The sequence below is a fragment of the Lemur catta genome, chromosome 18, assembly GCF_020740605.2.
Source record: "Lemur catta isolate mLemCat1 chromosome 18, mLemCat1.pri, whole genome shotgun sequence".
Classification (NCBI taxonomy): Eukaryota; Metazoa; Chordata; class Mammalia; order Primates; family Lemuridae; genus Lemur; species Lemur catta.
In genome coordinates this window covers 21,811,884-21,832,547 of record NC_059145.1, presented here as the reverse complement: position 1 = coordinate 21,832,547, position 20,664 = coordinate 21,811,884, and the positions used below count along the sequence as shown (strand labels likewise).

The 20,664-nt window shown below is 35.4% G+C and overlaps 1 protein-coding gene across 2 annotated transcripts in view; it reads right to left on the bottom strand.

Moving 5' to 3' along the window:
* Positions 1-18,844, bottom strand: part of MDFIC2 (MyoD family inhibitor domain containing 2) — a 106,831-nt gene extending 87,987 nt beyond the window's left edge. For both annotated transcript variants that reach the window (XM_045529638.1, XM_045529640.1), the window contains exons 1-2: positions 18,755-18,844; positions 18,086-18,173 (exon numbers count right to left, since the gene is read on the bottom strand). In XM_045529638.1, coding sequence (XP_045385594.1) covers positions 18,086-18,173 — 88 coding nt within the window. In that variant the 5' untranslated portion in view covers positions 18,755-18,844. The remainder of the gene's footprint in view (positions 1-18,085; positions 18,174-18,754) is intronic.
* Positions 18,845-20,664: the final 1,820 nt, after the last annotated feature.

The window sequence follows — 20,664 nt, the reverse complement described above, 5'->3', positions numbered from 1 at the left end:
GCAAAAACAAAAAAAGAACAGCCTCTGACTTTGAAGAATGACAAACATCAGAGTAAATGGAATTGGTTTAGCTGATTCCTGTTTTTGAAGTTTCATTGACAATGTTATGTGGGTTACACTTAAATCACTCTAGTTCCAACTTACTTGTTCCTTACTAAGGGAAGGAATAGTCTTCAAGCAGTTTTACCATAAAAAAGTATTTTTCACATATTTTAATGATTAACATCTATGGCTCTAAAGCCAGTCTGTCTAGAATTTGAAACCAGCCCCCAGCCCCAACTACCAGGAATTGATTTTGAGCAAGTTACATCATCTACAGGTCAGTTTTCTCATCTCTAAAATGGGGATAATAATAGCAGCCATCTCAAACGATTTTTCAGACAATTCAGTGAATTCATACATGAAGTGCTTAGAACAGTGTTGTATGTATACTGTTATTGCTATTATAACTGATAAATCGTGTTACTAATTTCTCTAAGCAGAACACCTAACCCCCTTCTCTGGATTGACCCAGCATCTTGTACATAGCTCTGCTCTTGCACTTTTCACAATGTCTAGTACCTTTTCTGTTCTTTGATCTTATCTCTAATGACACTCTGAGATTCTCCTGAGAAAAAACAATATCCTTAGCACAGTGCCAGGAACATCAGTGGCCAGGAATGGCAAATTCTTGGCACACATGCTATCATTCGCCCTCTGGTAATCACAACAGACTTGCTACCTTTTCCCAACTCAGAACCCTCTTCAACTCTGTACTCTTGGGAGTCACTGACAACAGATTAAAAATAGACCATTCAAGATGACATGTATGTATTCTCCATGTAGTAGATGCTCACTAAATTTTGCATACTATGTTGTCTTCTTAATACCTTTCTTCCAAGGTGTGTAATCTGTACATCTTGTCTTTGGCTTCCTGGAAGAATGTCGGAGTCTAATAATTTCTGTTGTCTTATCCTTCACCTCTTCCTTAAATTTTGTTCCATGTTCTTCATTGGTTTTGATTTATTTCTAAGATTCATTCATTTGTTAAGCTTTACCTATCATATAAAAGATGAATGGTCTCTTCCTTCAAGAAGGTAAACATTATTATAGCATAAAGCTGTTTCTTCGTGATTAGTTTTGTGTATTTTGACCTCTCCTGTTAGACTGATATCTCTGTGTCCTCTTATAGTTGTGTGACACAAGGCAAATAACTCCATGTCTCTGAATTCAAGCTTCCTTTTAGTAATTGGAGATAATACTTATTTCAGAGTTGCTGTAAAGATTAAGTGAGATAATACACTTTGTGATTTTCCTCCCTAATATCAGTAATGATTGCACTTAATTGATTACTTATATGTTATGTAATATCTGCCTGTTAGACTGGAGCCTCTGAGAGTTGTTACTATACATGCTTTGTTGGCCTTGATAGCTTCAGCTTCACCCACCACACCTGACACGTAGTAAACTCAACTACTGTTACTTAGTACTAGTAATCATGATACCATTATTAATAATAGCAAGGGTGAATCTGGAAGCAAGGGCAAAGTTAGAGCTGGGATTCAAGCCATGTATGTCTGCCTCCTTCAGTTTCCTTGAAAAAGGAAAGTTCATGATCTTGTGATTATCTTTTATATTAGACTGTTTTATATCTGTCTTACATTGGGATGAATTTTCCTCTATGAAAAATAGCCCTTTAAACTTCCTAATAATTTGACGAAAAACAATTCATTTCCAAATGTTTTTTCCTTTTATGATGTACAAATATTTGAAATTATGTCTTTGACTGTACACACACTCATACACAGTTGGCAATAAATAAAATAGTTATTTTCTTTTCATGGATACACAGTGGAATTGTAATAAAAAATAGCAATTTTCTTCAAATGTTTTCCTTTAAAGGTAGAATCACATTGATAGAAATCCTATAAAATCAACTATTTCAATAATAGGCTCAGAATATTTATGATTCAAAATTATCTAACAAGAGAAACATACATACAACTAATTACTAACAATTTAAAGGTTTTATCTTTTTGAAAAAAGTCAAGGCTGTTCATAGGTAGTGCAATTGCAAGACTTTGATGTAACATATGACAGGAAGGAAAGAAATTCAGTATTAACCACACGCTTGGCTTTTTAAATTTCTAGAAGCATGCAGCTCATTTGCATTCCATTAGTTTAGGTGTCCTATGTAGGTTTGGTGAAGCCTACGGACGCCTTTCAGAATAATGCTCTCAAATGCATAAAATAACATGCATAGTATTTACAAAGAAAAATAATTACATACAGTTACCCAAATATCTTTTAAATTGTGATAAAGCAATATATGTGGAGCCTTATCAATACATTAAACAATAAGACCTAGAAGTTGAATAACTAATTTTGGGATAAGATGCAATGATATTCTGTAATATCAATAACAATTGATACAAAATTGATATAAAAATATCTTTTATTTCTATTGGTGACAAAGTCACAGATATTGCTGATCCTACGGTTGTGATCATTATTGTGATGTTGCCTACATTTCTGACTGAAGGAAATTCTAAATTTTAGTTAGAGATTGTGAAAACAAAACATTTGTGCTTTAGTTGGATGCTACAGTGATATAAGATGGCGTTAGCTTGGTTTTTGCCACCAAATAAGACTTTATTTGGTAGGCCTGTTCCTTTCCTTCCCATTTTCTTTTTCTATTAATAGCACAACATTCTATTGCACTAGAAGTAACAGGATTTTTAAAATTACATTAATATTCATCCAGATAGTCTTAAGGAAAAAGAAATAATGAGTGTCTGAACCTTATTGAAAAGAAGGAAAAAAAAAGACCTTCTTCTGAGCCTTGTTATATTTATTAATTGGTAAAATTAGCTGTACCACTTTATATCTCATTACTTTACTTTTGTGTTATACACTGAGGCCTAAAAAGACTCTTGGAGCCAGGAAAAAAAGAGCAAAGTTATCTGATAAAAGAGGGAGCATATGAATATAAACCCAAGCTATCACTCAAGAATATGAATGCAAGATCAAGGCTGCAACAGGTGAATGAATTTTTGATATTTATCAATGTTTATGAAGGACACAGCTTGGTTTCACAAAGACATTGCCATGTTTTAAGTTTTCTCATCTTAGTTTCTTTTTCTCTGTGCTATAGAAATGTCAGTTCAAAATAATACTGTTCTAGCATTTAAAAATCAGTTTCTAGAAATGTATTTTTCTTTAGAAAGAAAAACATATTCTTTAGAATAAAAATTACATTGATTTACACTGATTTTTCTAATACTGTTCTTTATAAAACATTCTCTATTTTTGCTAATGAAACCTGTCTACCATAGCTCACGAATAGATCTTGTGGTACAACATCCAAGGATACTTAGATTCAATTCAATTTCAATTTAACAAATATTTCTAAGCACTTACTGTTGATAGACACTGCTGTAGGTATGTAGGGGAATACAGAAAGGGCTAAGAAACCATACATTCCCTGGTGGTTTCAAAAAGTCAGGAAAAATGAGAAAAAGATTCAAAAAATGACCATAAGAAAAACGGTAAAATAATAACAGTAGTTATTATTGGATGCTAAGTGCTTGTCATTCATTATTGCTCTTTCTGCAAGGTAGCTGGGTTACTTAGGATGCTTTCAGCTGCAAATAACAGAAAATTCCAACACAAAGTAACTTAAAAAATAAGGTAATTTATTACTCACATATCAATTTTAGAGGTAGGATGGCTCAAGTATTGATTAAATGAATGGCTCAACAACACTTTTAAGAGCCCAGATTTTCTTTTTTTCTATGTCATTTTAGGTTAGGTGTGTGGCTTTTTGCTGAGTCTTGTTTCTTTTATGATTATAAGGTGGTTTTTACCAATTTCAAGCATCATACAGCAACTTGACAGTATCCAAAAGAGGAGATCACTTTTTTCTTGTGAACTATCTTAGGAGCCAAAGCACAAAGCAAAATAAAACAACCAACCAACTCACCTCCCTCCTTCCCCCAAACGAAACAAAACAAAACTCTTTATTAGAAACCCGTAGCAGATGGGCCCTCATGTCTCCTTGTCTGGAATTGTTTCACAAATTATTGCCTAAAAGGATCACTGGCAAGGGCAATGGGACCATCATAACTGGGTTAGACCAGTCAGAATTTGTCCCACTTCCTGAGATTAGTGATGAGGCCAGCCTCCCTGGAAATGCATGACTGCACTGAAATGGATGAGTTCCTGAACAAAACTGAGAGACCTTAAGAAATATAAGAGAATGGATATTAAGAAGACAACCAACTATGCCTCCTGCAGTAGCCATTATTATTTTGGAATTATAGCATTAGAAACTGACTGTCAGTTATGTTGTCATTTTTACCAAGATCAGTATCTAATAAGTTAGCAGATCCAGATATCAAATATGGTACTAGTAGTCTGGGAGTTCCAAAGACTAGACTTTTTGACTGCATCATTCCCCACGGTACTGAAATGGAAAGATTTTAGAGTGCTGTATCTTGACATCTTTTGATTCATGTTGAATGTCTAAGACAAAGATGTTGCATTTTGGTATCAATATAAGACTTTATTTTTAGGAAACTGAATAGGATTTGATAGAAACATGCCCCTACTTGCTTGCCATACTTTCTTATTACATTCCTTAATCTTCATAGAAACAACAAAGCTAAACTGTGTATCAAAATAGAACCAACCTCCGACTTGCAAACTTTACTGCTTCTTTGTGGGGCATTTATGACTATGTCTAATGTGTGTATCAACTTGTTAAAGACATCAACAGAATCCTGAATTTGTTTTATATCTTAAAATTCATTCAAAGAAGTAGCATTATTACTGGTGGGGAAAGGGGGAAAGCCCTGTTTATCAAGACATTTTCTTCACTTTGTAATAAGGTGAAGATAAAACGAATGAGTCTTTTACCCCTACGGCTAACTATAGATTTCCTTTTCCCATCAGCCCCCAAATAAGTTGTAGTTTGACACATGAGATGCTGTGAAATTTAATTTAAATGCTATATTTTGTTTCCCTTTCCAAATCAACTTATTGTCTTCCTGAGTGAGAGACTGAAACTAACTCTAAACATGATACTTTCTTACTATCAATTATTGCTTCCAGAGCCTACCAGAAAATATGACAGATTAATTTTAGGTAACCAAAGTTCAAGAAACACTGAGCCCCAATTTCTAGAGCCCATCATATCTAACACCTTGACAGTGGTTAATATAATTTTGCAAATAAAGTAACTTTAAAAAAATCACTTAGTTATTTAATTCTCACCAAGTAGAGGCCATTCTATATCTCTTCCTGTGTTTCCAACTGAGTAAAGAGCATGATCTTTTACCTAGCAACGTGGTTACTGTCTTTGATGTCTTCTTCTCCTCCATCCCCATAACCACTTTGCCAGGAAGTCCTGATAATTCTAATTTTTAATGAGTTCTCAAAATTTCTCTTCTCCTCATTCCCATTGTCATTCTTTTAACTACTACTTGGGCTACTGCAAGCCCTCCTACCTGCTTTCCACCAATCCACTTTTTCTCCTCTCCAATCCACACTGCAGCCAGAGTGGACTTTTAAAAGGCAAATCCAATAATGGCCTCTCTGTTCGTAATACCATATTATGTTTCCCCCTTGCCCTTAGAGTAAACTTCTTTCACATGGCTAATAAACCCCTGTGATCTGCCTCTCTGGTCTAGTCTATTGCCAGTGTCTGATCCAATCCCCTCTCCTCACAGGGCATAGTGGCTTAACCAATGTGTGCTGACTGATGAATTAGAGAATATATCAATAATATTATTTCTCATCAAAAGTTTCTTCTGATATGATAGAAATCTATTTCTCTCTGAAGCTTGCTTACCTTTAAAAAATGCAAATTTATATTTAAGCACAACACTCTGCTTGTCAAATTTAATATTAGACAAAGAACTTAAGAGCCTCCCTGTTTACTTAAATAAACTGGGGAAAGTTGAGATTGATAGAGGTTGTGAGATGCTTACCTTAGACCACAAAAAGACTGGATATCTGGGTAGAAATTAGGAGTTTAGATATTCGAGCCACTGGAAGGCTGTAATTTGATTACTTCTGCTTAGCTCTCAAGTTGTTTATTTAGTTTCTTTTATTACTAATGGTAAATTCATATAATCTCTGTAGTTTCAATTGGTTAGACAGAAATATAGATGCTTATTATTACATATGTCTGGGTGCCCTGTGGAGCAATATGTCTATGTGTGCAATCAGAATTTTTTGAACTGTATTAAATTCCTTCTTCAAGGATGGAAAAATATTTGACTTTAGTTTCCTCCCTTACGTACGATGAGGAGTTAAAATATTTCCTTTTTAAAGTATTTTGTTATTATTTTTTCCATTTGTGCGGTATGTGTTAAGAAATCAGGTAATTTGTAACATATTATTTGATTACCTAAAAAAATAGCTTTCACTGAAAAGTACTATTATCATAAACTCACAGCCTTCTGACCACCAAAATATAATTGAATTTAATTTGTGATCGAAAAGTACAATTGACACTGTAGATCCATAATGGCTGTCAGAAAAAAGTTATGTTCATTTCTGATTTAAAGCTTTTGCAGAGTGATATCTTTTTTTCTTTGCTAATTCCTGCTATTTAAAGATATAAGGGGACAAACTTTTGAAAATTCTAAGTATAACAAGGAAAATCAGGGTCACATCTAAGGTTGATGGTAAGGTGCTACTTGCTAAATATGAGAAAACACGGCTGTGTGTAATATAATTTTATTGCTAGAGAGATGATTTGACCAGATAGGGATATTTAAAAATTAAAGTTAGATTTGGCATCCAAATATCCTTAGGTTTTCAGGTTTTTGATCTGTTTATTAGCCATGCAAAAATATATTGCTATTTCTTAATCTGATCATAGTTGATTCTGCCACTGGAGTTATTTTCCCCCCACACTTTGATGTGATATGTTTTATTTTCAAGTGCTTGTTTCATAAAGATAAGCAAACAAAATAAGGTTTCCACTTCCCTCCTCCATCAGCCATGTTTTTGTTTAGTTAGCCAATGTCAATGGGAAGATATTAAAATGATTAATTCTTATGATTCATTTGCGTCTTAAATGACTGGTTATTATGGAAGCTGAACTCCAACTTTTATCTCTCAAATATGAATGCAGCAATATTACAAAGTTATAATTCACTCTGAACTATTTAATCAGTACAATCTACAGATAAGTTGACTTCTGAATCTTCACCTGATTTCATAACTAAGTCCTCTTTCCCATTCAAATCGCCGTGACTGTGCTGAAGATAGGTGTTTAGAGAATCCAACTAAATGAATAATAGGTTTAAAGATGTATCAGCTTCACTGACTTCCCCAAACTTTTCCAGTCTTCTTTAATTTTAATTGTCAAAATGAGTGCAAATGAGGGGCTATTGGCTATCTCTCTTCAAGTATATTTCAAAGCGAAGCCTATGATGGAAAAAGCACTGAAATTAGGATCAGAATACCTGGCTTGAGACCTGGTCCTTTTGTCTATGACCCATGTGACTTTGGACCAAATTTCTTAAACTTCTCTGACCTTTACTTTCCTCATTTGTAGAAAAAGCACTGATAAGACTTTCTGCATATGACTTTTATGCAACTACACTGAGGCATTGATGTGCAACAGATTGTCAACTGACAGGCAAAAGCCAAAGGTAAGGTGTGAGGACCTCACACAGTGCTTTTGCATAGCCCATGTATGAGGAAATTCCAGAACACATTGTAATGTATTCCTTTGAGATTTAAAAGCAAAAGACTTAAGACAACCTGAATATCTAAAAATGAGTAATTGGTTACATATATTTTGTTACTTCAGAGAATACTATGTGTATAGCCATTGAAATGATGCTTTAAATCTATATTTATTGCCTTGGAAAGGTATTTATGGTCATTTATGAGTCATCAAATTCTATTAAATATATTGCATAATCATATTTTATTAAAATTATAAATGCATGTCTGTATACACATACATATACAAATATCAAACATAGAAGATGCATAGTAGCTATCTATGCGTGTGGGGATTCAAGTGATTTTTTTGCCATGTGCATTTTCTAATTTCTCTAAAATAAACATAGATAAGTTACATAAAGTCATGCACAAACTTACACACATATGTTTGTACATTGTTCTATTATAGAACAAGTTATGTTACAAAACTCATACTCAGTCATTTGTTCTAGAATTCAGAGGCCAGAGAGTTGCTTTTTAATTAATGGCCTACAGAATTTAGAGGTTTAACAGTATGCTGAATTTGAACAGTCCAATGTATTCGTGCCTTATAAATACACCATGTGTCCAAATTATGCTGTTATTTTTTTTTAAAAGTAAAAAAAGTCCTTAGTGTAATTTTCCCTCTTCTTTCATTTAGGAATTTTCTTTGGAAACGTGAACTACTTACTATCTATTCAGTATCTCTATCTGTTTATGCTGCAGTTTATCCTCATTTTAAAAGAGGATAATAGTTGTTTCCCCTTTTTTAAAGAAAAAAGGGCAAGCAATAAAGAATATTTACACAAAAAGTCTTTTCTTCTGAGAGACATATGTAAGAAATCTAAGTTAATATTTTTAAATTAATCCTGCTGTTTCAAATAACTCCTCATATGGTTGTTTTAGCCCAAACCTCCTAAGTCCGTTAAAAACAAAACAAATAAAAATATTCTGTTTTAATTTTAAGATAAATCTGCATCTAAGGAATTGGGTGTATTCATACGGTTTGGTGTGCGTGAGAGTTGATACCGAAAAGTTCCATCCAAATTGTTTTTGCACATTCTACTATATTTCAAATATAGCAGAAGAGCTTGTGCTTTTCTGAATCCCATGGTAAACAGGATGTGTTGTTGTTATTTTATTTCCCCGACTGAATTGTAAGTTTCTTGAGCATGGGAATCATTGTATATTACTTGTGGAAGTCTGTGTCTTGTAGGAAAGGAAAAATTTGTTGATTTGGTTTACTTAATTTTATATTATTTTTTAAAACAAATGCTTCTTTTAGAGTGGGAATGGTTTTTCTTATCAATCTGGAATTGCACGTATTGGTTTAATAAATTAGTTTTAAGACACATGTGAAGAGTAGAATCCTTTTTATTAATTTGTGGTCTGAATATAGACTTTTGATATAGTCTTCATTCTCCAGAAGATTTATTTACATATACATTTTATATTTTTACGAAATTTGTATTCAATATATTTCAGTATTAACACGTCTTTTGCTAACTCCAGAAGAAATATGATTTCCTATCTAAAGCTGAATTTTCTACATATAAAAGAAAATAAATTTGGTAAGTGAAAGAGGAGCTAAAGTGCTTTCTTCTCCTGTTGTCTGTTTGAGATTAGAAATCACGAAGCACCTTTCTTACCTTGCGCAATGTAGCTATTTCATTTCAGATCCATGTTGGTGTGGAAATGTAGCTCAAGGTAAAGAATTGCCTGATGTCTTATTTAATACTACGCCTCTATGAGTTGTCCCCTGTACTTTTCTTGAAGTTATACACTGGCAGAACTACTGTCATTGCCCTTGCTTTTTGTCTTTGCTGCACATTTACTTCTTGACAGGCTTAAATAATGGCTAAAATGGTTGAAATGATTTATGCCTGTAGAGTGATGTCTTCATTTGCTCTATTCACAATCCCTTCTTTCTTTCTTTTACTAATGGTCTGGTGAACACCTAGTGTTAGGTGCATTTTATTAGAGAGTATATTCCCTCTAAGTGCGGTTCCTATGCTGAAAGAAATGGGCCATAATCATATAAAAGTAAAGTATCTCTTTGCAGAATTTACAAGAAATGGAATGTCCTTATTCCTGAGGCATAGAACATAAAAGACGTTTTTCCTCTCAGTCTAAGACTGCTCTTTATAATAATGTTGATTAAGTGTAGCACATCAACAGCTGTTGTGACATATAGGAAAATGAATGATTCTACCGAAAATCTCTATTGAAAGGTCTAAATCTCTTGAAAATTTCTAGTTATCTACAATTTTCTTCTTCCTGTTGAGACAGGAGGGATTGGTTTCCAGTCTCTACAGATTGCTTCACTCCTAGTTCATAAAATTGCAGTTAATAATGGTGAGCTAAGATCATTCTGGATTTGATGAACTGCCCTATCATCATTGAGCGAGAGTCTTTAAATCTGCTATTTAACAACTTATAGGGACTTTGCACTGATTAATTCATCTGGTCATAGTCTCAAGGCTGACATGGCATCTTCTCGGCCTTCCATTCCATTGGGATCAACATCATCATTTTATAGGAAATGAACTTACTACTTTATAGGCTTAGTTGGAAAGAAATTTTAACCATCAGCTGTAGGACGTGCCACTGGAATTTAATTTGTTGACCTATGAGAACACAGAAGATCTCATCTTTTACTGAACTTTCTAAACATAAATTAAGGTTATCAGAGAGTCGAAATGATTCTGACATTTGAACTTCAGTAGGAGGCCAATACATTTAAAGTAAGTACTCCCCTTCCTGAAATAGTCAGTGTTTTATTAGCATCACATCTCAGGTTCTTAAGAAAATATTATTCCTTGCGGAGAAAAGCATGGGTCGTTGGTATTTAGAGTCTTGGAGTAGACATTATGTTGGGGCCACACAGCATCTGGTGTCCTTTTATTCTGGTGCCAAAACTCTGAATTCCCTCTGAAGAAGCATCTACGTCTCACTGAGTATAGCCTTGTGGTGCTGTCGGACAAGGTTCCCTGCCTTGCCTATCCAGGAGGTCGGTTCGTGGCCAAAACTATTGAGCTTCCTTCCTTGGGACTTGGAGTTTTGAGGAATGAAATAAGAGGACAGAAAAATGATATGGAGCTAATTTATTGCAGGAGTGGTGACCTTAATATATTGTTAAGTCTTGCTCCCAGGCTCACCCGGGCTGGATTAATTCCTGCCTCTCCTGGACCTAGATTTTCCTTCTAAACTGTGATCTAGCACCAAGCCTTCCAATACATTCCCCTTTACATTAATTTAGCTGGAATCAGTGTCTGTTATTGTCCTCTCAAGCACTGATAAAGCTCCTCTTTGATATTGCTAAATTTTGAAAGTAATGTGCCATCCTCTGAGAGTTCTTTAACATACATTCTTTTGAGAATAATACACAATGGGATATATTTTACTACAATACATCTTTAGTAGGCATTCCCAGGGTAAAGAGTTTATTGGAATCCAGAATGTCAACCAGGGCCTGTGAAAAAGGCTCTAGGGCCTGTTCCAGCCACACTCTTCACACTCATGGAATACCAGCCTTCTCTTGGGTCCAGATGCCCCAGCCCTCTTGTTTTCTTTCCTTCCCCAGTACCTTTGCACTTGCCATTCCTTCTACCAGCAGTTTTATTTCATTTCCATTATGATCCCTTTCAACAGCTGCTTTCTAATCCTTCAGGTCTAAGCAAACTCTCAAGGAGACTTCCCTTGTCAATAGTACTCAAAGTAGATCAAGTGATTTCACATATCCTATTGCACAACTGATAATTTTCATGAGATTGTCTCGGAGGCATTTCACATGTAACCTGCCCCACCCAGATCTTCTGATTCTCCCTTTTCTAGCCAGTTTCCCTCACACTGCTCCATTCAGCATTACCATTTTGCAATGTCTCAAGGCCGGAGCCAGCCTCTGGCGCCTTTCTTTCTATTGGCCCACACCAAGGCACCCAGGCAGTCCTGTTGGTTCTACCTCCAGATAGATCCCAAATCTATTCCCTCTCTTCCACCTTTACAGTTTTTTCGTATCCCAGTTATCATCTTTTGCTTGGTCAGCTGCAATTGTCTCCTATTTTATTTCTACTTCCTCCTCTTTTCCTCGTGCAATGTGAATGATTGCTCATATTTCCCTGTTTCAAATCTCCAGTCACTTCTAATTCCAATTAGGAAAAAAATATTCAGTCTCATGACTGGCCAGCAAGATCTAGAATTATTTCCAATTTAAACACCCTTCGTTTTCCTCCTTCTCTCCCTCCCTGCTGTCTTCCTCCCTCCCTTCCTTCCTTCCATCTTTCCTTCCTGCCTGTCTAGCCATTCTGAGCCCTACCACCTTCGTACGGGCTCTTCTCCCTGGTGGAATAATGCTCTTCCCAGATTTTTGCATGGTTGGCTTTTTCTTGTTATTTAAGTCTCAGCTCAAATGACTTTCCCTTGGAGAGAACTTCCTTGACTGCTGATTCTAAAGAATGGTTCTCACGCCAAGCTCTATCACATTATCTTGTTTCAAAGCTTCAAAACAATTACCCTTGTGAAATGATCTTCTTGATGTCCTTGTTTTACGTATTGATACGACTTGCAAGGGCATATTTTCACATCCAATTTTTCCTATTGGCTATACTTTAAAACAGAACAAAACAACAACAACATCCTATTTGGCTACTACCTTTTCTTCACTCCTATTTTGGTTATTTGGTAACATACTTCATAAGTTAATGAAAACTACAGAAATAAGAGCTAATGATTCTTCTGTGTTTACTTAAAATAGGAATCTCAAGATATGCTATTTGTGGAAATTAACAATTTAAAATAGGCATTAGTGTGGCTTAATTTTTTAAGCTAGACATACAAAAAATAGCCTTTTTAGAAATGAGAATTATCTGAGTGAGAGAATTAGCATGGTTTAAATTTTAGTCATTATAATAAAGCACTTAAGTACACGAGTTCCTTGAGGGCAGCAACTGTGACATTTTCATTTTCGGGCATCTTTGTTTCTTTGCCTCATATGTTGTCTATGAGTTCAATAGGAGCTACATCAAATGGTTGCTGAATTGAATAAAATACTATTTTGGAATTGTTTTAACGTTCATGGTCTGAAATTATTTTTTGAGAAAATGAAGTAAGTTGTCTTTACTTAGAATTAAAGGGCAGTACAGTGAACTTATGAATGTCAATAAATGTGAGTAAGATTCTCACTTCATCTCATTTGAAAACAAACATGGAAGTTCAGGAATGAGATAGAATTTTTGTATTAAGCATTTGAGGTTTTGCATTGTATTGAAAAGGGAATTTTTGGAAGCTGGGTTTTTGGGGCTCTAGACTCTTTGCCAGTTTTTTGGATTATTAGTCTCTAATATTCATTAACCTAAATGATAACCAGTGTATTCAAGGTGCCAAGTCATTGGTGACCCAACTCCTCTACATAAGTACTAGGTAAGTTTAGGAGAGTTTCCTCTAAAATAAACCTAAATAATGATTTTTAAATCACCAAAGATTGTGATTACTATGTGATTGCTTACAGAAAAGACACTGTACTTAGTTCAAAATAACTACAGAATTTTCATCTTCCATATTCTCTTCTTCCTGGCATTTACGAAAGGTGAGAGAAAATCTTTTTCATTCCCTTCACCTCCACATTTTTGGTCAAGTTTTTTGCTCTAAGCATGAATTTTCCCATTGGGGTACCACCCAACTTGACAGTTATTGGACAGACCTGACACCTGGTTAGAAGATTGCAAAACTACTGCTTTGGTGTATTGAGGGTACACTGGTAACTTGGGATGATTTTGTTTTGCCCCTACTTGTTACAATTGTGAAGAGAATAGCCCACTAAAACAATTACAGGTAGCTAGTCTTCTGAAGACAAAAATTTTATTTCAGTATTCTTAATTTCACATATTTTAGGTCAAATGATTGCTGTCTTGACTTTGCACATACATATAAATATGTATGCATATGTCTTTACATACATACACATTGACTTTGCTTGACTTTGCTCATACATATAAATATGTATGTGTGTGTATGTAGATAGACAGTAGATAGTTGCAGCAATATCTGTGAAAAAACAGTTTTCAGGAAATTGTATTATGTTTTGTTTAGAAATGTACATTCCTAGAACAGAAGTTACAAACTGGTAGTCTCTGTGCTGGAATAGACCCCAGAACCTGGTTTCATTTGTCCTGAATGATATTTTATTGTCATTGTTATTGTTATTATTATTATTACCTAAGCTTTAACAATCAGAAGATTTCACATAGAAATTTAGATTCCCTGAAAAATCAGAAGACACTCTAAGAAATTGTGTGCATTTCAAACGCTGGTGATGCTGTGATTTTAAACTGCAAATGACAACAATGTAAGGGCTTCCATCCCTTCATCTTGCTGTTTCTCTTCCGTATCAAATGGTGTAAGCTACAAGCACTGAAATGGTTACCCAGAATGCTCCTTGGCTTAATGGGGTATTACATGCCATCCTATTCCACCTGTAATTTTTTCCCCCAATTTCTACGTTATATCAATTTTTCCTTCATAAAGTTTTTCACATTTGGGCCTATTTTCTCCCTCTCTTTGATATGACTTTTATTCAGGTCATGTTTTTCTCACTTCAGGGCTGCCGAATGGATTGCTCTCTTAATCATCACCATCCCTCCTCCCTTAACCTAGCCTCTGCCTTCCTCACCGGGCTCTGCCTACCTGTCACAGAGTTACAGATTTATAGACCCCAACCTTGCTTCAATATATTAGCTCCTGCCCTCACACCTTCAGTGACAACACAGAACCAGTGTCCAACTACTTAGCATACAGTTAGCACACAATCTTTTCTCTCCCCTCATTTTGTGTTAATCCCCGCACAAATAACCCGACAGTGCGTTCATTTCCCTAGCACCAAAACAGGCATCTTCCCACCTGTAATGCCTTTGCTTGTAGCATTATCTCTTTCTCTTTGCCCATACAAATAGATGGTGACTGCCGTCAAAACTGGGCTTCCCAGACCACGCTGGTCGGTGACTGCACAGTGCAGCTCATCTTGCCTGGCACTTAATCTCAAACTCATACCTTGTTTCTCTGATTCTCTTAAGACAGAGTCTCTCTGAGTATGGTCCCCAGACATTTTACTTCAGAATCATCTATCTGTCTTATTCTTAAGCTTTTATTCCTTGGCTTCACCTGTAGCCTCCTGAATTCCTTAAGTAGGGACCCAGGAATCTGATGGATGAATCTAAAATGTGGGAAGTCTAGAATTTACAGGCAATGTGACTGGTATTGGTAGAAGCCTAACCATTTGAGAGAGGCGGAAACAGAATTCATTTTAAAATAAATGCATGTTCGGATCTGCCGGTGGTGTTTCTCAAACACTGTTTAACCCTAATTATCGACCATGGCTCCGGGTGTGGCTTTCACCATCTGTATGACAGGCCCCTAATCTAACTGAGTAAAGGTGGAAGGCAAACAAGATCCTCTGGGCCTTTCTGGCAAAAGCAAGACAACTGAATGAGATGATTGAAGAATAAGTGCCTGAGCACGAATATGTTTCCTTTTTTTGTTGTTGTTGTTCTCCATCATGCTCATACCTTGTCTCTAGTCATGCCATAATTAATAATCATTGAATTGGATAAATGGCATGAATGTTCTAGGCTGAGAAGCTAGAAAGAATAGCAGTACTTAGAATGGTGATGATGGTGGGAACTGCTGTTGGTTGCATGCTCACTCTGAGGTCAGGTGCTGCCCTCAGTGCTTTGTGTAGGTCACTCCAGCGAAGTGCTCACCCAACCGTAATAAGGCATTGCCATGATTACCCGTATTTTAGCAATAAGGAGTATTCAGCTGGGGTTCCAAGGCGAGGCAACAAAAGCACTGTGATGTGAGATACAACCACTTTTGTCATCCATGGGGGAAAAAAAACCAAAAACCTTTGGAACAACTTAAAGCATCTTTTTTTTTTTTTTTTTTTTAAAGCAAGGATGGGGGAAAGGGAGGTTGATGAATTTAAAATTTTGATTGATAACTGTTGGAAAGGTCACTGTGATAAAGTGATTTAATAAAAAGAACAGGATTTGGAACTGGAAGACTTGGGTTTCAGAATCAATTCGCCACTTCCCAGGTCTGCAAGTTTGAGCAAGCTTCAGAGTTTCTCTAAGCCTCAGTCACTTAATCTACAAAATGGGGACAATACTACTGCACACCAGGTTGTTATAGATGTCAAATGAAGGAGTGTATAGGAAATGCTATAAAAATATACAATGCTATTGCTATTCCAGATTGTTCAAGGTGTGAAACAAGCTCTCAAAAAACATTACTATTCTGAAGCATGCTTTTAAGAGGAAAAGAAACAGAGAACTAATAAAATCTCATGGCCACAATTTCACAAAGCAGGTATTCTTGTCCCTAGCTAATGAAACTGAGGCTCAGGGAAGTGAAGTAACATGCCGCAGTCACACAGCTAGTAGGTAGCTGAGCTGAGATTTAAAAACCATGCCTTCCTGACTTCAAATGCCACCCTCTTTTTACTGCACCAGTTTGTCTTTTTTTTTAATAAACCAACCCATATACTTTTTCTTGACAACAAAAAAAAGACATTTATGTTTGAAAACTAACTCATCCTGATAATTCCCAATTAAGATGTTGTCATCTAGCATCTGGCTCAATTTCCTTTTATGAAATATAGTAAACATAATTTGAGTGTAGCTTAAATGAAGTGTCCAAATGAGATAAAACAGGTCACCTGGGAAATTAGATTTTATAGATTACAAGAATTCAATGCCCAAGTTGTACTTAATGGACACAATTTTTTCTTTAAAGAAAATTCATCAGGAAACAATTGATTGGTCTATCAATTTCATCATTATTTCTATATGACATCTATAGTATGCAGCAATTAAAGTAAAAATAAATAATATAAACTTCACCGTAAGTCATAATGAAGAAGATCTCTGTCTTCATGGATTTGGGATTCATAAGAAAAACACAGGAGGATCTTTGATGCGAGTTAAATTTTTTTTCTTTTATCTTGTATTTAAAGAACTCTATTTAAAAGACCTTTTAATAAAAAGAAGTTAGAGAATTTTCTAGCCCTGTGGCTTTTTAAAGGAAATGATTCTGAGAACACTTTATGTCTGTATTAACTTTTATCCCCCACTATTAAATGTGGTTGCTGAGCAATTGGGCAGAAGGAATGATCTTTTTTAAAAAAGTAAACATTTTAAAAATGAGAGTGGGGGTCGGGTGGGATTTAGGACAAGAGTGGATGTGAGGGTATGATGAAGTTGGAGGTTTTGATTTAAACACCGCAGGAAAATCTTTTTTGAGCACAGATCATGTCCTGACAAGTAACTTAAACTTTTTTTCTTTTGGAACACGATCAGGCGGTGGTTCAATTCACATGCTGTAGAATCACAACCTGGCATTGAATCCCAACTCTGGCACTTCCTAATTTTGTAATTTTAGGCAAGTTACTTGAACTCTTTAAGGCTCTGTTTTCTTATCGGTAAATTGGGGACAGTAACTGCTTCATAGGGTTGTCATGATGATTCAGCATAATCATCAATAAATGTCAGTAAATATTGTTGATGCTGTTAATATTATTGTTATTATTTTGGTGTTGTATAACTTACTTGACATATTTATTAGAGTCTCTTATGACCTCATAAAACAATTTAAAAAAATTTCAGCTACTTGAGACCTGTCCCTTTACAATTTAATAGATTCATAAAATGAGGAAAAAGACACAGCATACCTATTTAGATAAAATACCAAATCAGTTTCCTTTAAGAGACATTAAAGGTGTTCACAAAATCAAAAGATTATAAAACCAAGCCTTCTAGTAAATAATCACAGGTTTAGAGATATTTTCGAAAGTGCACAAATTTGCACTCATCATAGGAGAACATATCGATTTGTGTGTGTATTTCAAGCAACCGTCTTACGCATGCCGTGCCGTGGCCGACAGCATTGTCCCCTGGGAAGGTGGCTTCTCTAATTGCAGTGAATGGCGATTCTATTTGCAGACATACTCTCCTACAGCATGCATCCCTTTCTGTGATTATTATTTAAAAATACTTGTCCTCAAATTAGTCTTCTTGGCTATAAAGCAACAAAATCTACAGCACTACAACAACCTCACAGATACTATGTTTCTGAATTGAAAATGCATATTAAGTCTTACCAACAAAGTAATCTATGTTTCCTGCAACACAGGGGTTATAAAAAGCATTTTAATATTAAAGATCCTCAAATGACCACTTAGGCCACATGTGTGTTAAAATAATAATAATGATGAAAATCAGAAATAGTAATGTCATTTGAACTGCCAGGGCACTTTTTCTCATTCTCCCATGCTATTCCTTGCTTATAAAAATTTTCACACCAATAGAAAATCAAGAGCAAGAAGACTTACCTTCCTTCAACCAAGAAATGTTATTTTTATCATTTTCAAAATGCTCAGCTGTTCTTACTTTTATCTTTTCCAGCTCAGTTTCTGACATCTAAGTGGAAACAGAATTTGTGATATAAAAAATTCATTAAGAACCCAAATTTATAACATTGAGTTTTATATTTAGAGACTACTGCCATATTATGGGAAAATTTTATTTCTATAGTTTTCCAGTTCACTGTCCAATGTCAAGTCTTATATTTATTTTATCCATTGGTGTTACTTTAAAATATTGAATTGAAAACCTTATATGACATTTCGTTGTTCAGCAATACAGATTGCTATAAGATCTCATAATTTCTGAATGTGAAAGAATAATAGATTAATAACTAGGCATGGATTTGTAACAAACAAACAAACCGTTGCTGTTTCAGTGGGTTTTTTTAATAGGCTATAGAAAAGCATGCTGCAAAGTGATACACAAAGATATAAATAACAATAAAACACAAAAGGACCTTTTCAGGAATTTATTGGGTGGAGTAAGAACCTTATGACCTAAGTCAGGCCAAACTGAGCTCCCTGAAGGTGTTGGGGAGACCCATTCGGCATCTTAAGTGCAGTGCACTTGACTCTCACCGCTTGCTGGCAGTGAGCTGGGACGCTCTGCTTGAAGCAGCACCGCGGTGTACTTACCTGTATGTTGCAAAAGGAGGAGGCCCAAGGTGTGGGGCTGGGGAGAAGCGTGTTGCAGCCTCCCTCGTCTTTGGATGTCCAGCATTCCTCAACCCTGACAGAAATGAGCGAAGAAGCAAATACGCTCCCTCCCTGGGTGGTGCTAGATTTGTACTGCTGCCAGAAGCATCCAACTTGCGGCTGAGAGGCTTTTTTTTTTTTAAGGTAATATAAAGCCGGTGGTTCAAAACAATAAAAACCTTCTCCAGGCTAGCACTTATTTAAAATGACACTCTGCAAAATAGGGCAAAAATAATGAACTCTTTTCAAATGGACAGAGTTTCTTCCCTCCTCTTCCTCCTTTACCCGCCATTCATTACTTTACGGTTAATATGAAAAGATATTGGAAAAAAAGGTATTGAAAATATACACAGGTTATTTGAGTTAAAAGAAAAGGAAGAGAAACATTTAAAGCTACATTTTCTGGAAATTCATCCTGCAGCTGGTATTTTGAAAAGCAATTTTTCCCCCTCACATTTTAAAAGCAACAAGAAAGCATTTCAAGTTCTTTTGATCATCTGCAGATATTCCAAAGAGACTTCAGAGTAACATTCCAAAGAGGATTTGTCATTAAATTCTTAGTTAAGGATAATACTATTTGCAACAGAAGGTTAAAAACAAAAAGCATAACCCTTGGGTATGCATGATGATAAATAGTCCACCATTCTGAAAAGCTGTCATTTTTTTCATCATGAAAAATAATATTTATTTTTTTGTCCCAAAGTGGTTTGCCTCCTCCAGTGTTCTGAACTGGACAACTGTTTATTATCTCATTGCTTTGCAACCTTTTCACCTCCTTTCCCAACTTCATTGCTCCTTGTACTTTGCTCCCAATATCATCATTTTTAAATTGTACCTCGATCAGCCAATTTTCATACTCAAAATAACTCTCAGTTTCTCCCCTTATCAATAAGAAAAATTACAGGTTTCTTAGACAGCTAAGGAAGACCTTGAGTAGTCAGATTCTGTACCATGGTTTTCAAACTGTGGCCCACACTAGTCTTCAGATTTCTTGGAGATTCCTAACCTTTTACGCCAACCTAATTGTATTGCTACTGTTCCTTGAGCAGACTTGCTTCTGTTATTAACATTCCTAGAAATGTTCCCTCAACATTCTGTCTCTACCCTTACCTTGAAGGCTTCTTGATCTCTCTCATCTGGAAATGACCTTTCCCTTCTCTGATCTTTCTTGGTACTGTTGGTACGATTGGTCTCCATTTTAGTCTTATGTTCCTGACAAGACTATTAATCCCCTGAGGGCTCAGCCTCTATCTTAGTATTTTATGTCTCTTGCTCAGTACTTAACGTGACCCCCCAAATTAATAATTGTAGTATAAACTAAGCCAGCACATCAAAAACTAATGACAGTGTTTTCCTTTTTCCCAAAGTTGTAGAGTACAACCAAATTCCTTTCATTTGTCTCTTTTCTATATGTAGTGTTCTATGTTGCTTCCTCATACATTTGGAGACCTAATCTAATTCCCTTAACAGTTTAATCACTGTCCTTTGGAAAAGCAAATTATCAAAATTTTACATATTAGTGGGGCCAGAAAGATGTGATAAATAATAATCGCAGTGATCTTAAAGCAATGAGGGGAGAGATAACACAGGAGCTAAGGAAATCTAAGACAAAAATATCTATAATGGATTAGAAGAGACAATTAACTACCAGGAGAGAATAAATGAGCCGGGGACATACTGAACATATTATTACTCTTGGTTGATTTTTAGCTCTATTTTTAATATGAGACCCTATGATTATTAATATTATTCCTCTACAGAAATGTTTGTTGTTTTTTGTTTTTTAATTTTCCAAATTGGAGTTGGATCTCTCTAAGATCACAAATCAGTTGACCTCTTCTCTCCATGCA